At 44.2% G+C, this 13,044-nt stretch overlaps 1 protein-coding gene across 3 annotated transcripts in view; it reads left to right on the forward strand.

Annotated features, from left to right (window-relative positions):
* Positions 1–13,044, forward strand: part of SKAP1 (src kinase associated phosphoprotein 1) — a 159,043-nt gene that overhangs the window by 13,594 nt on the left and 132,405 nt on the right. For 2 of the 3 annotated variants that reach the window (XR_007767753.1, XM_050911832.1), the window contains exon 3: positions 3,728–3,753. The exons of the other annotated variant lie outside the window; for it this stretch is intronic. Coding sequence is in view for 1 of the 2 variants with exons in the window: in XM_050911832.1 (XP_050767789.1) it covers positions 3,728–3,753 (26 nt within the window). In the remaining variant the exon portion in view is untranslated. The remainder of the gene's footprint in view (positions 1–3,727; positions 3,754–13,044) is intronic. 3 annotated transcript variants of the gene reach the window in all.

The raw sequence follows: 13,044 nt of genomic DNA on the forward strand, positions 1-13,044 counted from the left end.
TACAAGCTAGGAAGGGCAGGATTTGGAGAACTTATTTTCAAACCTCGCAAGTGCCTAACTGGTGCTCTCGGCGTTGCTTCCGATCTTCCTTCTGTTATAAACCAGTGCAAGGTTAAGATCTGTCGTCAAGGTCCTGGTGTGTCCTGGAAGCATCTTTCACTTCTGAAGACCAAGTCGTGGCTCTGTGGGAGGCAGCAGAAGGCTCTGGTCCTTACAGACTGTTAGTTCTGGCTCAAGACTGTAAGGACAGTGGGTTCCTGTTGGAAACAAGGCTTTCTGGCAAACCTGCCTGCTCTGTGACTCAATTTCCCTTTCCAACGTGACAAGAGCACTTTCTTCTACTCTTTCTCATGGTAATTCACCCTTTGAGGTCTGCTTACACAATTGAGTTGCAACTTTGATTGGGTCTGGCTGGAGACGCTGCTACTAGGAGGCTGATGAATTAGAACTGGGATCTGTATGTTTTTCAGGAGCAAAGAACATAAACATTGCCAGAAAAGGGAGCCCCTCTGATGTTTGCTTGTTGAGTGCATAACCTCAAAGGCTGTACGATCATGAGAAACAGTTTGTGTTTTGAACAGAACAAATCTGTGGCTTCTTCCTGTCTGGCCCGAAATATGCTCCAATGAGGTGAGAGAGGTGGGTGGTTCGTTGCCAACCATGTGGGGAAAATACTTACAAGATGTCTTTTGTTACACTATTGGCAGTGCAACACTCGTTTTTTGGCTTTGTAATGGCAATCAGATATTTTTGGGTTAGTTCCTCACTTTACATATTGCATCAAAAATCTCAATAGGTTCCTTTGTGAGCTCATTTTGCTGAAGCTAGTTAATCATTTGACAAGAGTTTTCCCCGTCTCCCTCCGCTTTCTTAATGTCCGACGTAAATTTGTCCTTCCTATTTGGCTGAAAACTCTTTGCTATGCTTTGCCTTAACTGTTCTCTTCTTGGGGGATTCCGCCCGGAGTTGGTGGATAGGAGCTTTTCTAATCAAGTGCTTAAAAGGAACATGAGCAAATATATTGCCTATTCCCAAACTTTCTGGTTAAGAAAATGAATGAGAAGCTTTTACTCTTGGTGTTTATGAGATCTAAAAATTGTTTATTAAGGATGAAAATGTCAAACTGATCCCAAGGCAAAAAACCCTCCAAAATAAAGATGCAGTTGAATAAGGATTAGGCCTCTGATTTCTAACACGCTGTCTGGCTCAAGGGGCGATGTGTATGGAGCAATAACAATTTTTTTTTTTAAATTATTTGCTGTGAGAAATTATTGGACTATAACTTTCAGGGTAAACCTCCTGCAAAGCTAAAGAACAAAACATTGTGTAACTGCCTGTTACCCACAGATCGGGCGTGTTAAAGGCGTAACACGCTTGTCAGTTAGTACTGTCTTAATTGGGAACAAAAATCGGAATTGGCCTCCAGCTCTACTTTGGAGAACGGCCCGAGATGACTAACCTGCTTCTGCTGGCTGAGTTCCTCCTCCTCTGCTGCACAGAAACACGCTTTATTCTCGATCTGTAAGCGTGCACGCGACTTAGGGCTATAGATATGTTTGAACTAGCCCTATTTGCTACCTAGGTTGTTGGAGCAAAAATGGGTGTTTTGCCCAAATAATTGCATTTCTTAGGTAATGCAGGAACAAAAAAAGAATGTTCTGGCCACGTCTGAGAATTGTGAAGATGGAACTCGCTGATTAACTAAGGCTGAAGTTACCTGCAGGAAGGGGTGGGGGAAACACAGATGCTGAAAGTCGTCCTTCCCCCCACCCTCTCTTAGACACATACAAAACATCAGGGGAAAGAAAGAAATCCTGTAAGTGAACATACTGAAAATACTGTGGCATCGTATGTGGGTGCCTTTTAAGCTCTCCAGATAAGTAATTTATTCAAGATTTTCATGCAGTCAGTGGCAGATGAAGGAATTAGATCATTACTCTTTCATCTTCCATAAGAACAAGACTATCTTCCCCCCACTCCCGATTAAATTTTAAACTTTCATTCTCTGCTTAAGCCTTTCCAGAGTGAAAATGATCAAAGCATGAGATTAAAGACACATCCCGATCTGATGAGAATAGAATTTTTGACTGTTTCCTTATGCGAAAAAGAAAAAGAAAAAGCAAAGCATCTTTTTGGTATTCTCCCCCCCATTAAATTTGATCAGAGTGAAGCTAACATGGGCTTGCTGGTCCAGTAGGAAATGGAACTCAATTTTACATTTTTTTAAACCATTTTACTGTATTAAAAATGACAGAGGTTAGAAACAAAGCTCTTACACTTTTATTGAACTGGAATTAGAAGTGACAGAAAATCATTTTGGTCCTAGTGCAGTAAATGTTATCACTAAAACATGTTCAGGGGAGATTAGGACAGTCTCTCAAGCACAAGAGACAAAAGTTCACAAAACAAGAAGTGATTTTGCTGTCCTTGTCTCGCAGTCATTGTCTGTTCAGGAGACAAAAGTATTTCGGATCTCAGGGATGCTGGACTTGGGGGGTCGGGGGGGCGCAGGTACCTCTCGCAGAGCAGAGGCTGAGCCCAGGGAGGAGAGGTTTCTCAAATCAAATGTTGAATAACGTTTGAATTCTCAAAGCAAATGTTGAGTAACAGTTAATGCTGAATGGAAACAAAGGGATGGAGCTGCTGCTCGGTTCCCTGACCTTGGGCAGGTGGTGTCACTTCTCTGGGCTTGAGAGATAAGATGTAGCTGCCGTAGGATGGATAGGAAAGAGCTCGTTGTAAAAATGGGGGACCACCGCCAAGAGCATCCAAAGGCCCAGAGAAATTTGCAGCCCTTTCTTGCTACAAAGCACAGTGGTGTGGCTCTTTCCAATATAATACAGCTGTTATTTATCACTGAGCCCATTCTCCCAGGAAGTTTCTTCTGTCTGTGCACATTTTTTATTTTTTTTTTGTCCAAAGCAAACAAGTCAAATAAATATTATGCCCTTAATCAGAATTCTGTTGTTGTTTTCTAATTAATCTGTGTCAGTAGCTTGAATGTTTGTGTTAAATCATTTTCTTCATGAAAGCTTTTAATGAGGAAACAAATTGATTGGATTTTTACATACTGGATTCTTGCCACTAATGCCTATAGACCAGCCCTTTGTTACACATCTTGCCCGTGAATGGGTCACTTTGTGGTTTATCCCCAATCCTTGATCTGTTTCCAAAACTCACCAGCGTTGTTCCCTTATTAAAATGACTCAGATGTCAACCCAAGATGTGCTCAAAGTGTGAGAGATGAAGAAATCATGGAGGATTTTTGGTTTTTTTGGCATGGCCAGAAGTGGGCAGCGTGTGTACCGCCCTCTGCGATGCTGCTGCTATGAGGGAAGGTGTGAGAGGAGGTTAACAAAAGAGTCGTAGAATAGAATCATAGAATAGTTTGGGCTGGAAGGGACCTTTAAAGACCTCTGAGGCTGCAAAGCAAAAGGCCATGTAAACCTTTGCGTTTGGAGAGATAGACCCGTTCTAATGGAAGGGAGTTGGGAACCTTTGGAACTTTTCAAGAGGAGGAGATGTGAAGGAGGTTCCTCGGTAGGACTTGCAATTCCTCTTGAAGCTTCTTGCACAAAATGTGTGTTGACCATTCGCTGGGCTCCTGGCAGCACTTCTGGCATAATTCTCCCATCTGTCACTTATTCATCAGGCTGGAACAAATCATTAAGAAAATAATGTATGCTTATGTCTGTCTTTTTTTTTTTTTTTTTTTCCGGTCTTTTAGGTACCACTTGGAATTTCTGCCCCGAGGTGAGTGCAAGCCAGGGGAAGAGGGGTGAGTTCTCGCTGTTATGAGCTTGGGGAGTAGGGAAGGGCTGGATATGTGAGGTGTTTTCTGTGCAAAGTCAACAAGGAGAAGAGCTTAAACTGAATGTATAGCTGTGTGGCAGTTCTTCGGGGTGGAAAGGGGCAAAGCTGCGGCGAGGGCTGTAGCAGGAGTTGGGGTTAGTGTTCTTTCTGAGCAGCAGAAGTCCATTTCTCCTTACCCTTGAGAGCAAATAATACAAAACTGCGTGGTACTGACATAAATGTATCGTCTTGGACGAGCCCAGGAAACTTTTCTGCAAAACTTCTGTCTCCAGAAAAGGCTTGAAGTTCAGAAAGGGCAGTATCTTCCCATGGGCCATTGACTTGGGAGCAAAGGCTGTTGAGTAACCTTCAGCAAACTTCCTCCAGTCTCATTGCTTCATGTTAACCCGAACTTGAAACTGAATCAACCTCCAGGTGTAGACAAATGGTCAGGCTGTAAATTTTTCAGGACCGTGACCGTCTCTTGTTATGTCTGTTAACAAGTTGGGAGATTCTGATTGTGACTTTGATCTTCATTTCCGCAATAACGGGGGTGATGATTTAAACTTTCCAGGGTGCCCGCAGGTCACAAGCCGTGTCGGTGGGTACTTCTGCATATTCAGGGCAACTGCTGGATATGTATTTGCTCAGAGCTGACCTGGAGCTCCTTTGATTCTGTATCGGATTGGTGGAGCTCAGCTCTGATTCCTAATTTGGAGCATTGGGTACAACCAGGCTGCAGCCGAGGCACGTGGCTCGGTGGGTTCGTCCTTTTTCCTTAAACAATGGTTGTGATACGTGAGCACCGACAGAAGGATCTGCCAGTGTTCAAACAAGATGGGAGCTGGGGCTGTAATAAAAATCCTTGCGAGTGTTCCAACTCAGCTAATCCTTCATTTACTCCAGGAATAAATTCCACTATGTTACCTCCTCGATCAGGGCCCACTTCCAGCACATCCTTTCTGTCTGGCAGCACAGAAATGTCAGAAATGCAGCAGTGTTGCAATTCCCACTAGAACAGTGTTATCACATTTTAATATGAGCCTCGGTGCAGCCTCGGTGCTTCTAATTGCTTTCAAACCATTGTTTTCATGCGTTTGGTTGATGAACCCAGCATCTGGCATCATTTGAGAAAGTACAACAGACAGCTGTGTTCAAAATTAAAAAAAAAAAGAGTGCAAGAGGATTGGAACGCATAAAAGGGCTCAAAATTAGATTTTTTTTTTTTTAAATTTTGAAAGTTCATACAATTTAAAGGGTGGAGGAGGGATGCTTTTGTTCTTTTGAAATATTCTTTATTCTTTTATAGAGTTGGAAGCCTAAGTAATATTAGGAAGATTGGTTTGTAGAACTGGGTATAGATTTGTAAATGAAGTGCCTAGCTCGCTTAAATGCCTGCTAGGAATTACTGTTCAAGTGCTTGGGTCTTCAGGTACGTAGGTATCTCTAAATGTGTCCCTATGTCATCTTGGGAACTAATACTATTTGGAAAAAATGTACTAAGGAAACAGGACAACTTGGGAGTGAAAGCATGGGCTCGGATATCACCTTGAGAGCCTCAACTCCCGTTTACGATGCCTTGCTGGGGGAAGGAGAGGTGGTGATGAGAACTTGGTGCATACTGGATAGAAAAGAGCCAGAGAACTACAATGCAGGGCTTGATTTTAAAGAAAAATGAATCTCATGTGTCTGGACATATTGGTAAGAGGACTGCAAAAACCAGGTATAAATTAGGTGCCTAGCTGCACTCCCAGTGCATTTAAGTAACAGGCTGATGTGGCAAAGGAAAAGGCTGCTTCTGAGAAGTTTTGGGATTTTCTTTGTAGTAAACAGCCTTTCTAGAGGGGATAAGCACAACTTGTGGCCACATCTGGTAAAGGCAGCTGAGCTCCTTGAACTCGGAGCCATGCTGAAATCCCTCTGAAAACCAAAACCTCAGTGATTCCAGCTATCCCAACCTGTTGGTTGCCAGTATGGGCTGGAATGAATAGAATTGGTTTTGATATCTCAGCAAGCAGAAATTTACGTGAAACAGGAGCGTAGGTCTTGAGGATGAGCTGGGTAGACGAGTGCGGTTTCAGAAAGATGTAAAGAACAGAGCGTAACATTTGCAGGATGAGTCGCTGTGCCTAACTCGTACGCACCAAGCGATGTTGTTGACTATAGCGTGTAGCTGCACATTATTTTTGCCTTGTTCCTTAGGTGCCCTTTGAACAGAGCCCCAGGGTGACTCATTTCCTTTTGGAGGAGGGCTGACTGCCAACGTGAAGCATTTTATACACCTAATATATTTTATGCATGCATGCCATTGCTGTCTTGCAGCAACCTCCCCTTTGTGGAAAGAGAGCTAAGGAAAGTTGGCAAAGAAAATCTGCAGGAGACCTGGGTCAGTTGTAGCCCTCCCCCGCGTTCCTTTCTGCTGTTTCTGTCCCTCTGCACAATTCGGTGCAGGGGAAATGTTCTGCAACAGCTTTGGTTTAGAAGACACGAATGGTCTGCGGGAGCGGCGACAGGCCGTTCCGGGGTACTGCAAGGGAATCCAGCATTAAATAGGAGGAGAGGGAAACTGGAGGGAGGAGATGAGTATTTGGGAAGAGAATGGAGGGACAGGGAGCAATGCGAAAGGAAGGATTAAAGAAGAAAAAGGTGCATGTGTGGCAAAATAAGAGCTGTGGGTCAGAGCTGGAAGTTTGGCTTTGCTGGAATGGGACTGTGTGCTGAGTAATGTTATTGTCAGTGGCGTGTTTCAGCTTCTCCCTTCCCAAACCCTGAAGGCATGCAAAGATGGGCAAGTGTAAAAAGGCAAGATGGCCACTGGTAGAAGTGAGTTAGATTAAGTCACTGATGTCTATGCAGTATTTTGAGATACTCAGGAGCACAAGTCGCTCTGTAACACTCTGCTTGAAGACACAGACCTTCGGAGATGGAGAAAATGTGGCTCTGCCCTCGCAGCTGAGGGCTTCAGCCTGGGGCTGACAAAGAATTGTCCCTCCAAATCCTCCTGTGGGGTACCTGGGCCTTCCTGCTGGGGGGGTGTCCCCTTAGCACAGCATTGCACAGAGAACTCTGAACTTCCACATGCTCATTCACACTAAAAAACTCACAGTGGATGCACTTGTAGGCGATGACTCTTTACTTTCTTTTGAAGAAAGCAACCCCAAATAGATGAATAAAGCTCAGTGAAAACTAATCTGGTTTATGATAACGTTTTTGCTTTTCCAGCAAAAGTTCATCCCAAATGGTTTTGTCTGAAGTGCTGCGTATTTTCTGAATAGTAGTGTTCCTCAAAATATTTGTAAGAAGTCAAAACACGCGAGAGTGCGAGGATTGTTGTTCCCATTTATTAAACTTGGGAAAACTGAGGCTCAAGAAATGTGCTTAAGCTACCAGAGCATCTACAAGTGTGTCCAGGAATCGGGTCCAGATTTACTGCTTCTCCCAGCTCTGTGCCTTAATCCCAGAAAATGTTGCCTCCCTGAAGCAGGGAGCAATAAATATAAATGTGTGGCAGGGAGGTGGGGTAAGGGAAAAGCAGGGATAAAACATGACTTAAAAATTGGGAGCCTTCATGTTCCGTAAAAGGATTAAGTAAGTAACAATGTGGAAAGTCTTAGTAGGCCACTTATAGTATATACTATTTAGATGAAGTGCGTATCGTTTTACCTCTATTGGCCCTACTTACTTTGGCTCGGATGCTGAGTACTTCATGGGTCGCCGGTTATTCTCAGGGTTGGATGTCGTAGCAGTGCACGAGGTGTGTATATACCCGAGGCGTGTGTGTAGTTTTCTTTCATTAACTGGCATCATACAAAGGCGTCAAGTGTTAGATTTATGAAGTAGCTTTTCTATATAAAGCCTCAAATCTATTGAATTGAACTGAAGCGGAGCTGGATGGGAGACGGAACTGTGCATTTCCCTAAACCGCTGCTCCCTGGTATTGCATATTTGGTTCGTGTAGTTATGACAAGTGCAAGTAGCAAATCATTAAAGCAGCAAAAACACCATCTTTACTGTAAAGATCCCCTTTGAAGCTGAGGCAGAGTGTTCCTGAATTAATGGAGTGCATAGTGATTTTACTAAGTTTTATTTATAAAAAACCCTCTTTGCGTTCATGCCAAGAGTCTCCAGCTCGGTGGTAAGCAGGGTTCATACACAGAAACCCGGTCTAGATTTATGATGTGTTTGAAAACGCAAGGGAAAAAATATCGAATTGACAATATTTGTAACATATTGTTAAAATATCTATTCTATCGCCATGCGTGGAATTCCCCAGCTTTATAAACATGAGTGCCAGCTACAACCCTTGGAATGTCATAACACATAGAGACAAAAAGAAAACAAAAAAACTTTTGTTAGAATGCCTTCTAAAGGCCGAGATGTGTTTGGGTGGTGTGTGGAACAGAGTTAATTAATGAAAAATCAAATATACACAAAGGCATATGTTCTTTAACTCAAAAAAGAAAAGCTTTAGTATCAACACTTCTGACAGCTCCCTTTATCAGCGCTGAAGCTTTGCTTCCTGCAGCTCTGAGCGTGCAGTTCTTTGCCTCTGTATGTATTATATTCTGGGCAAACGAATCTGTGTAGAGACAGTATTTTTTGCACTGAAATCCCTCCTGTTTCATAGTTTTGCAAACTCTGAGCAGCTGCACAGCTTTGCTTTTACATGGACTTATAAATTATTCTGCTACCTAAGGTATTGTGCACAAATTTTGGAGGCAAGTAACGATTACAGAGGAAAACAGAACGCTCTGCTTGGAAAAATGTCATAGGTAGGAGGCAAGCGTCTGTGCTGTGCGAAGGGCTGTATGGAGGTGTATTTGCATTTTTATTTACATATATACATAGAAAAATCAAGAGGTATGTGTAACTTTGCAACTGTTGCTATTGCTTTTCAAGGGTTCAAACCAGAAACCAAGCCCCCCCCCCTCCCCCCTTATTATGAAGCTTTGAAATCTTTTAAAAACCTGGGAGTCCAGGCCAAGGGCTGGAACAGACCATGCAGCACCCTTCAGCTGGACAGGACAAGAAAACTTGGCAGAGCACATCCAGCCTCGTCCAAGATGGGGCTGGGACGAAGTCTCTCGACCCAGACCGCTCCAATGAGCACCCTTAAATGCGGTTCTGTAGTGGTCAGAAATAGGTTTAGCTGGTTGTGAGCACACAGTGATTAGGGGGGAGATGTTTATTCGTGATTGAAATTCATATTGCTGTAGCACAAGGAAATACAAAAGGCTTTTTCCACATTTCTTGAAAATGTTAGGCACTTTTTTGTTCTTTTTGGGTATGTTCATTGCGTGAAACAAGGGGAGGAGAAGGGAAAAGCCTCCAAGAATAAACATGTCCTTTGATTAAAAAAAGATCGGGTTCGCTGTTATCGATCTTTACTTGGAGCCAGCAGATGAAGAACTTGCAGAACTTTTAATAGGATTGAAAGACCAGGTAACAGCAACTAGCAGTTTGGCTGGGTTATTCTGCAGTTAACGTCAAAACTTTCATGACCTTTACTGAGAAGAATTAGGTTAATGAGGAGGGCTTTTTGAACTCTTTTTAAACCAGCCCATTGATTTAAAACTTCTTACAAACTTGAGGAAAGTTTCCTGGTTTGGATTACTTGGTGCTTCTTGGAGATCTCTACTTCATTAATCAAAGTGTTCAAGTTACTGAGTCACCCGTAGTCCTTTGAAACCCATCCGGATTGTAACACCTTGGGGCAGAGCTTGCCCTCTTTGTTCACGTTTAGCAGTGTCCCGTGCTTCCCTCCCCAGGGAAGTTTAGAGCACACCAGACTCTTAAGAATAAAGCAATGCACCATAAAGGCAAAGGTATAAAAATGTCAGTAAAGATGCTAAATATACAGCAGTTTGGGGAACCCCAGTAAGTTAAATATTAACAAGTTCTATTGCTCTCACTTTGGTCAGTTAATAAAATACTCTAATTATTAGATTGTCTAAATTGCCTGATGTGCAGCTTTGGAGATAGAGAGCCTTCTCAAATGAACCCTCTGTGTTTTTTGAACTTGTTTGTGTAATAGGAATGTGCTGCAGCTTTCTTTTTATAAAGGAATCTCAGGGGTTATTGTAACGTGCTTAGATGAACACGCAGCCCAAGTGGTTGCTTTGTGCTCATGCAGAACAGAAGAACGTTCAAGAAATTGCCCCACTGGGGATAGAGTACGAGAGTGTTCACATATACCATCACCTGAGCTTTCTCACGGTGGGTAATAGACCCTCCTGCTCCACAAAAATAGGGAAAAAGGATGTAAATTCTCTGTTTTGGCCATTAAGATGTTTTGGAGCCCTTAGGAAAAGGAGTGCCCTGTTGTATACCTTTGAGCCGCACTGGGAAGCGGGGAAATCGGTGCCCTCCGCATCCATAGCCCTCGCTCGGCGGGAGCGGGCTGGGCGGGCAGCGCTGGGTCCCAACTCCTGGGTCTTCCAAGCCTTCAGCTGGTTCAAATCCGGAGTTTTGAGTCCCTCTCCCCCCTCTCCTCACAAAGACTTCTGCGTTGCTTTGGTTTCTAGAGCAGTAACCCCATCCAAATCACCTACAAAGTAGTAATTCTGCCCTTTAGTCAGACTCCATCCTGAAGCACGACTGTAAAATCATCCTTGGCGTTCTCATAACTGCCTAATGGGCATCTCCTCCAGTCCCTGGAGTGCCAATTGCTCTGCTGTACGCTCCTGTCCTTGCATTCAACGTCCGTACTTATTTTTTTCTTAACAGTGAAAATTGCTGCAGATACGGGCAAGACAGCCTCCTTGTGTCTTGTCATTGGAATATGCTCGCTAAACTCCAGCTCCCTCGTGGGTTAGTTCTGTTTATTCCTTGTTCACTTGGAAGGGTTTCGGCTAAGAAAATACACTGAACCTACTGACACTGCAGTGGACGTTACTCAAAACTATTTGGCCTGTAGTCTCCTCTTTGGTTCCAATGATGTTGACATCTTTTTTTAGATCCCAGACTGTATTTGCAGAACTGTTTGTTCATTATTGCACTGCACAAGCGTGAAGTCTGGCTTCACAGACAGTGGTTTGCTGTGTTCCTAGCAGAGCTGGTACCTCAGAAGATGAACCAAAGCGCAGATTTGTGATCTTTCTCTGCCTCAGTATCCCCATCCTTTAAATGAAGACTTTCTCTCTTCAAAGAGGCTCATGAGGAATAATTTATTAGTGGACAGAAATACAAACTGTTGGTAGCTTTAGGCTGGTCTCGCTCACGTTGGACAGGCTTTGTATTTCACTGATGTGTTACCGGGTCATAAAAGAAAGAATAAATCTTGTTTACTTGTTTACATCCCGTGGGAATCTTCTGCTGCGCTGGGTTTCAGGCTTGTTCCGAGCAAGACTGAACTGTGCTGTGCTTCCCCTGTCAGGCAGCTGTTCTGTGTAGCTGCTGCCCACTTGAGAGGCAGAATATGCAGTGCCTTCACTGAAAGGGTGCCAAGGATTGCAAGAGAGGAGCTGGGGGGAGGAATTTAGAAGGGGAGGGAGGGAGAGAGCAAACACACAGTGAGAAAAGGAAGAGAGAGGTGGAGAGGAGAGCTCAGCTGGGGAATGACACAAGGGGCTGGCAGGGGATTAGAAAATACAGAGTAATGGGAGAGAGGCAGTGTGAGCTCAGCAGCTTCTTCTGGTCTTCATGGGTTTGGGGGGGGGGGGGGGGATATCTAGGCCCCCCAAACTCATCAGCTATTTGGATTCATGAGAATGAGCTTGGCTGTCTTACAGAGCAGCCCTGCCAAAGCCGTCTTTCGGGCAAGGCTTGCAAGTTGCAAACTTCTTGAGTGTCATTTGTGGGGTGGCCGCCTTGGTGTGTGAGTAGGACTTGGGGTTTCTGTTGTTGTTGCTTGCTTTTTTCTTTTTTAGAAATAAACCCATACTCAGTTGTGGGAAGACTGGTTTGAATATCTGCATATCAGATTAAAGGTCTACGAATTAATAACTTCCAGGTTATTTTCTGTTTTGTAAAATAATGAAGTTTCGTTGCTATGGGACAGGGAGAGAAAATAATTTAATCCCAGCCTGCTCCGAGCTCCTTGGCCTCCTTTGGGTTTATTCTCTCAAAGCTGAGAGTTGCAAAACTTGAATTCCTTTCAGTGTAGTAAAACACTTGGACCCGTTGTGGGGCTTTGATTCCACCCCACCCCACCCCCCCTCCCCCGCCAAGAGGAGTAGGTTTTGCACCCCAGAAAGCTTTCGGAAACCTACCGTTGCATTGCCCGGCTCCTGCCTGCTGGACTTTATTAATCCCGGGAAGGTCGCGGCCGTTGCGGCCCCGGGAGCGGGGCCGGGCGCTGCGCGGCGGGCGGCGGGCGCGCATCCCCCGGCCGATGCTGCGCGCTGCAGCCCGACCTGCTGGGCACAGGGGGTCATTGCAGCCCCGGCACTGCAGCAAACCAGCCTCCTGCGAAAGAGCTTCCCACTTTCTAGTTGGTTTTTCACAGAAGTGGCGTTTTTAGTGGACCATTAATTTGCTTTACTACGTGTAATTAGCAAAAACTGGAGAGCGAGGGAGCAAAATTAGGCTTGGACTGGATTCACTTGTCAGCCAGCCAAGACCTGGTTGGGTCGACGTCTCTAAAACAATGATAAATTGGCTCCTCCTGCGTGCGAGGAGGTCCCGCGCTTTGCTTTTGACCCTATTGCCGTGAGGTAGACCTGTCCTGCTGATAAAACACGGCGTAAACGGAGATGGGTCCTGCTCTCGCCGTGGCCTTGTTCGCCTCGTGAGCCAGGGACAAAGTTATTTTCCTTCTGTGCCTGATCTCCACATCCAAGAAAATATTTATTAAGTGGCATAAACATTTTGAGATCTGTAGCTAAAGAAATTTCTCCTGTAGTTTGTTAATAATACCGCTGTTGTTGGTACAGCCCGGGGAGGGGAGGACGGACATGTACGCGTATCACAGTGATGTGCAATAGAAAACACGGGATTTTCAGGCGAACGTAATGTTACCCGGGCACCGGCGCTATAAGGAAGTCAATAGTCTGTATGAAGAAGGTGCAGAAAATCTGCATCTGCCAAAACCTCAGCTATTCACGTATTTAATCACAGGGGCTAACCACACAGTTCCAAATGGGCGCTTAGGAGCCAATGAAGCCTTTAAGGCATTCAAAAAAGAAACATCATACATTTTCTAGCACATAAATGTGTTTAAAAAGGTATATAATTTATAATAGCAATGTTGACAGAGCTTTAACTACATTACAAAAGCTAAACTATAATATATTTACATGTGAGCAGTACTTA

Source organism: Gymnogyps californianus, chromosome 28 (assembly GCF_018139145.2).
Source record: "Gymnogyps californianus isolate 813 chromosome 28, ASM1813914v2, whole genome shotgun sequence".
In the NCBI taxonomy this organism is placed as follows: Eukaryota; Metazoa; Chordata; class Aves; order Accipitriformes; family Cathartidae; genus Gymnogyps; species Gymnogyps californianus.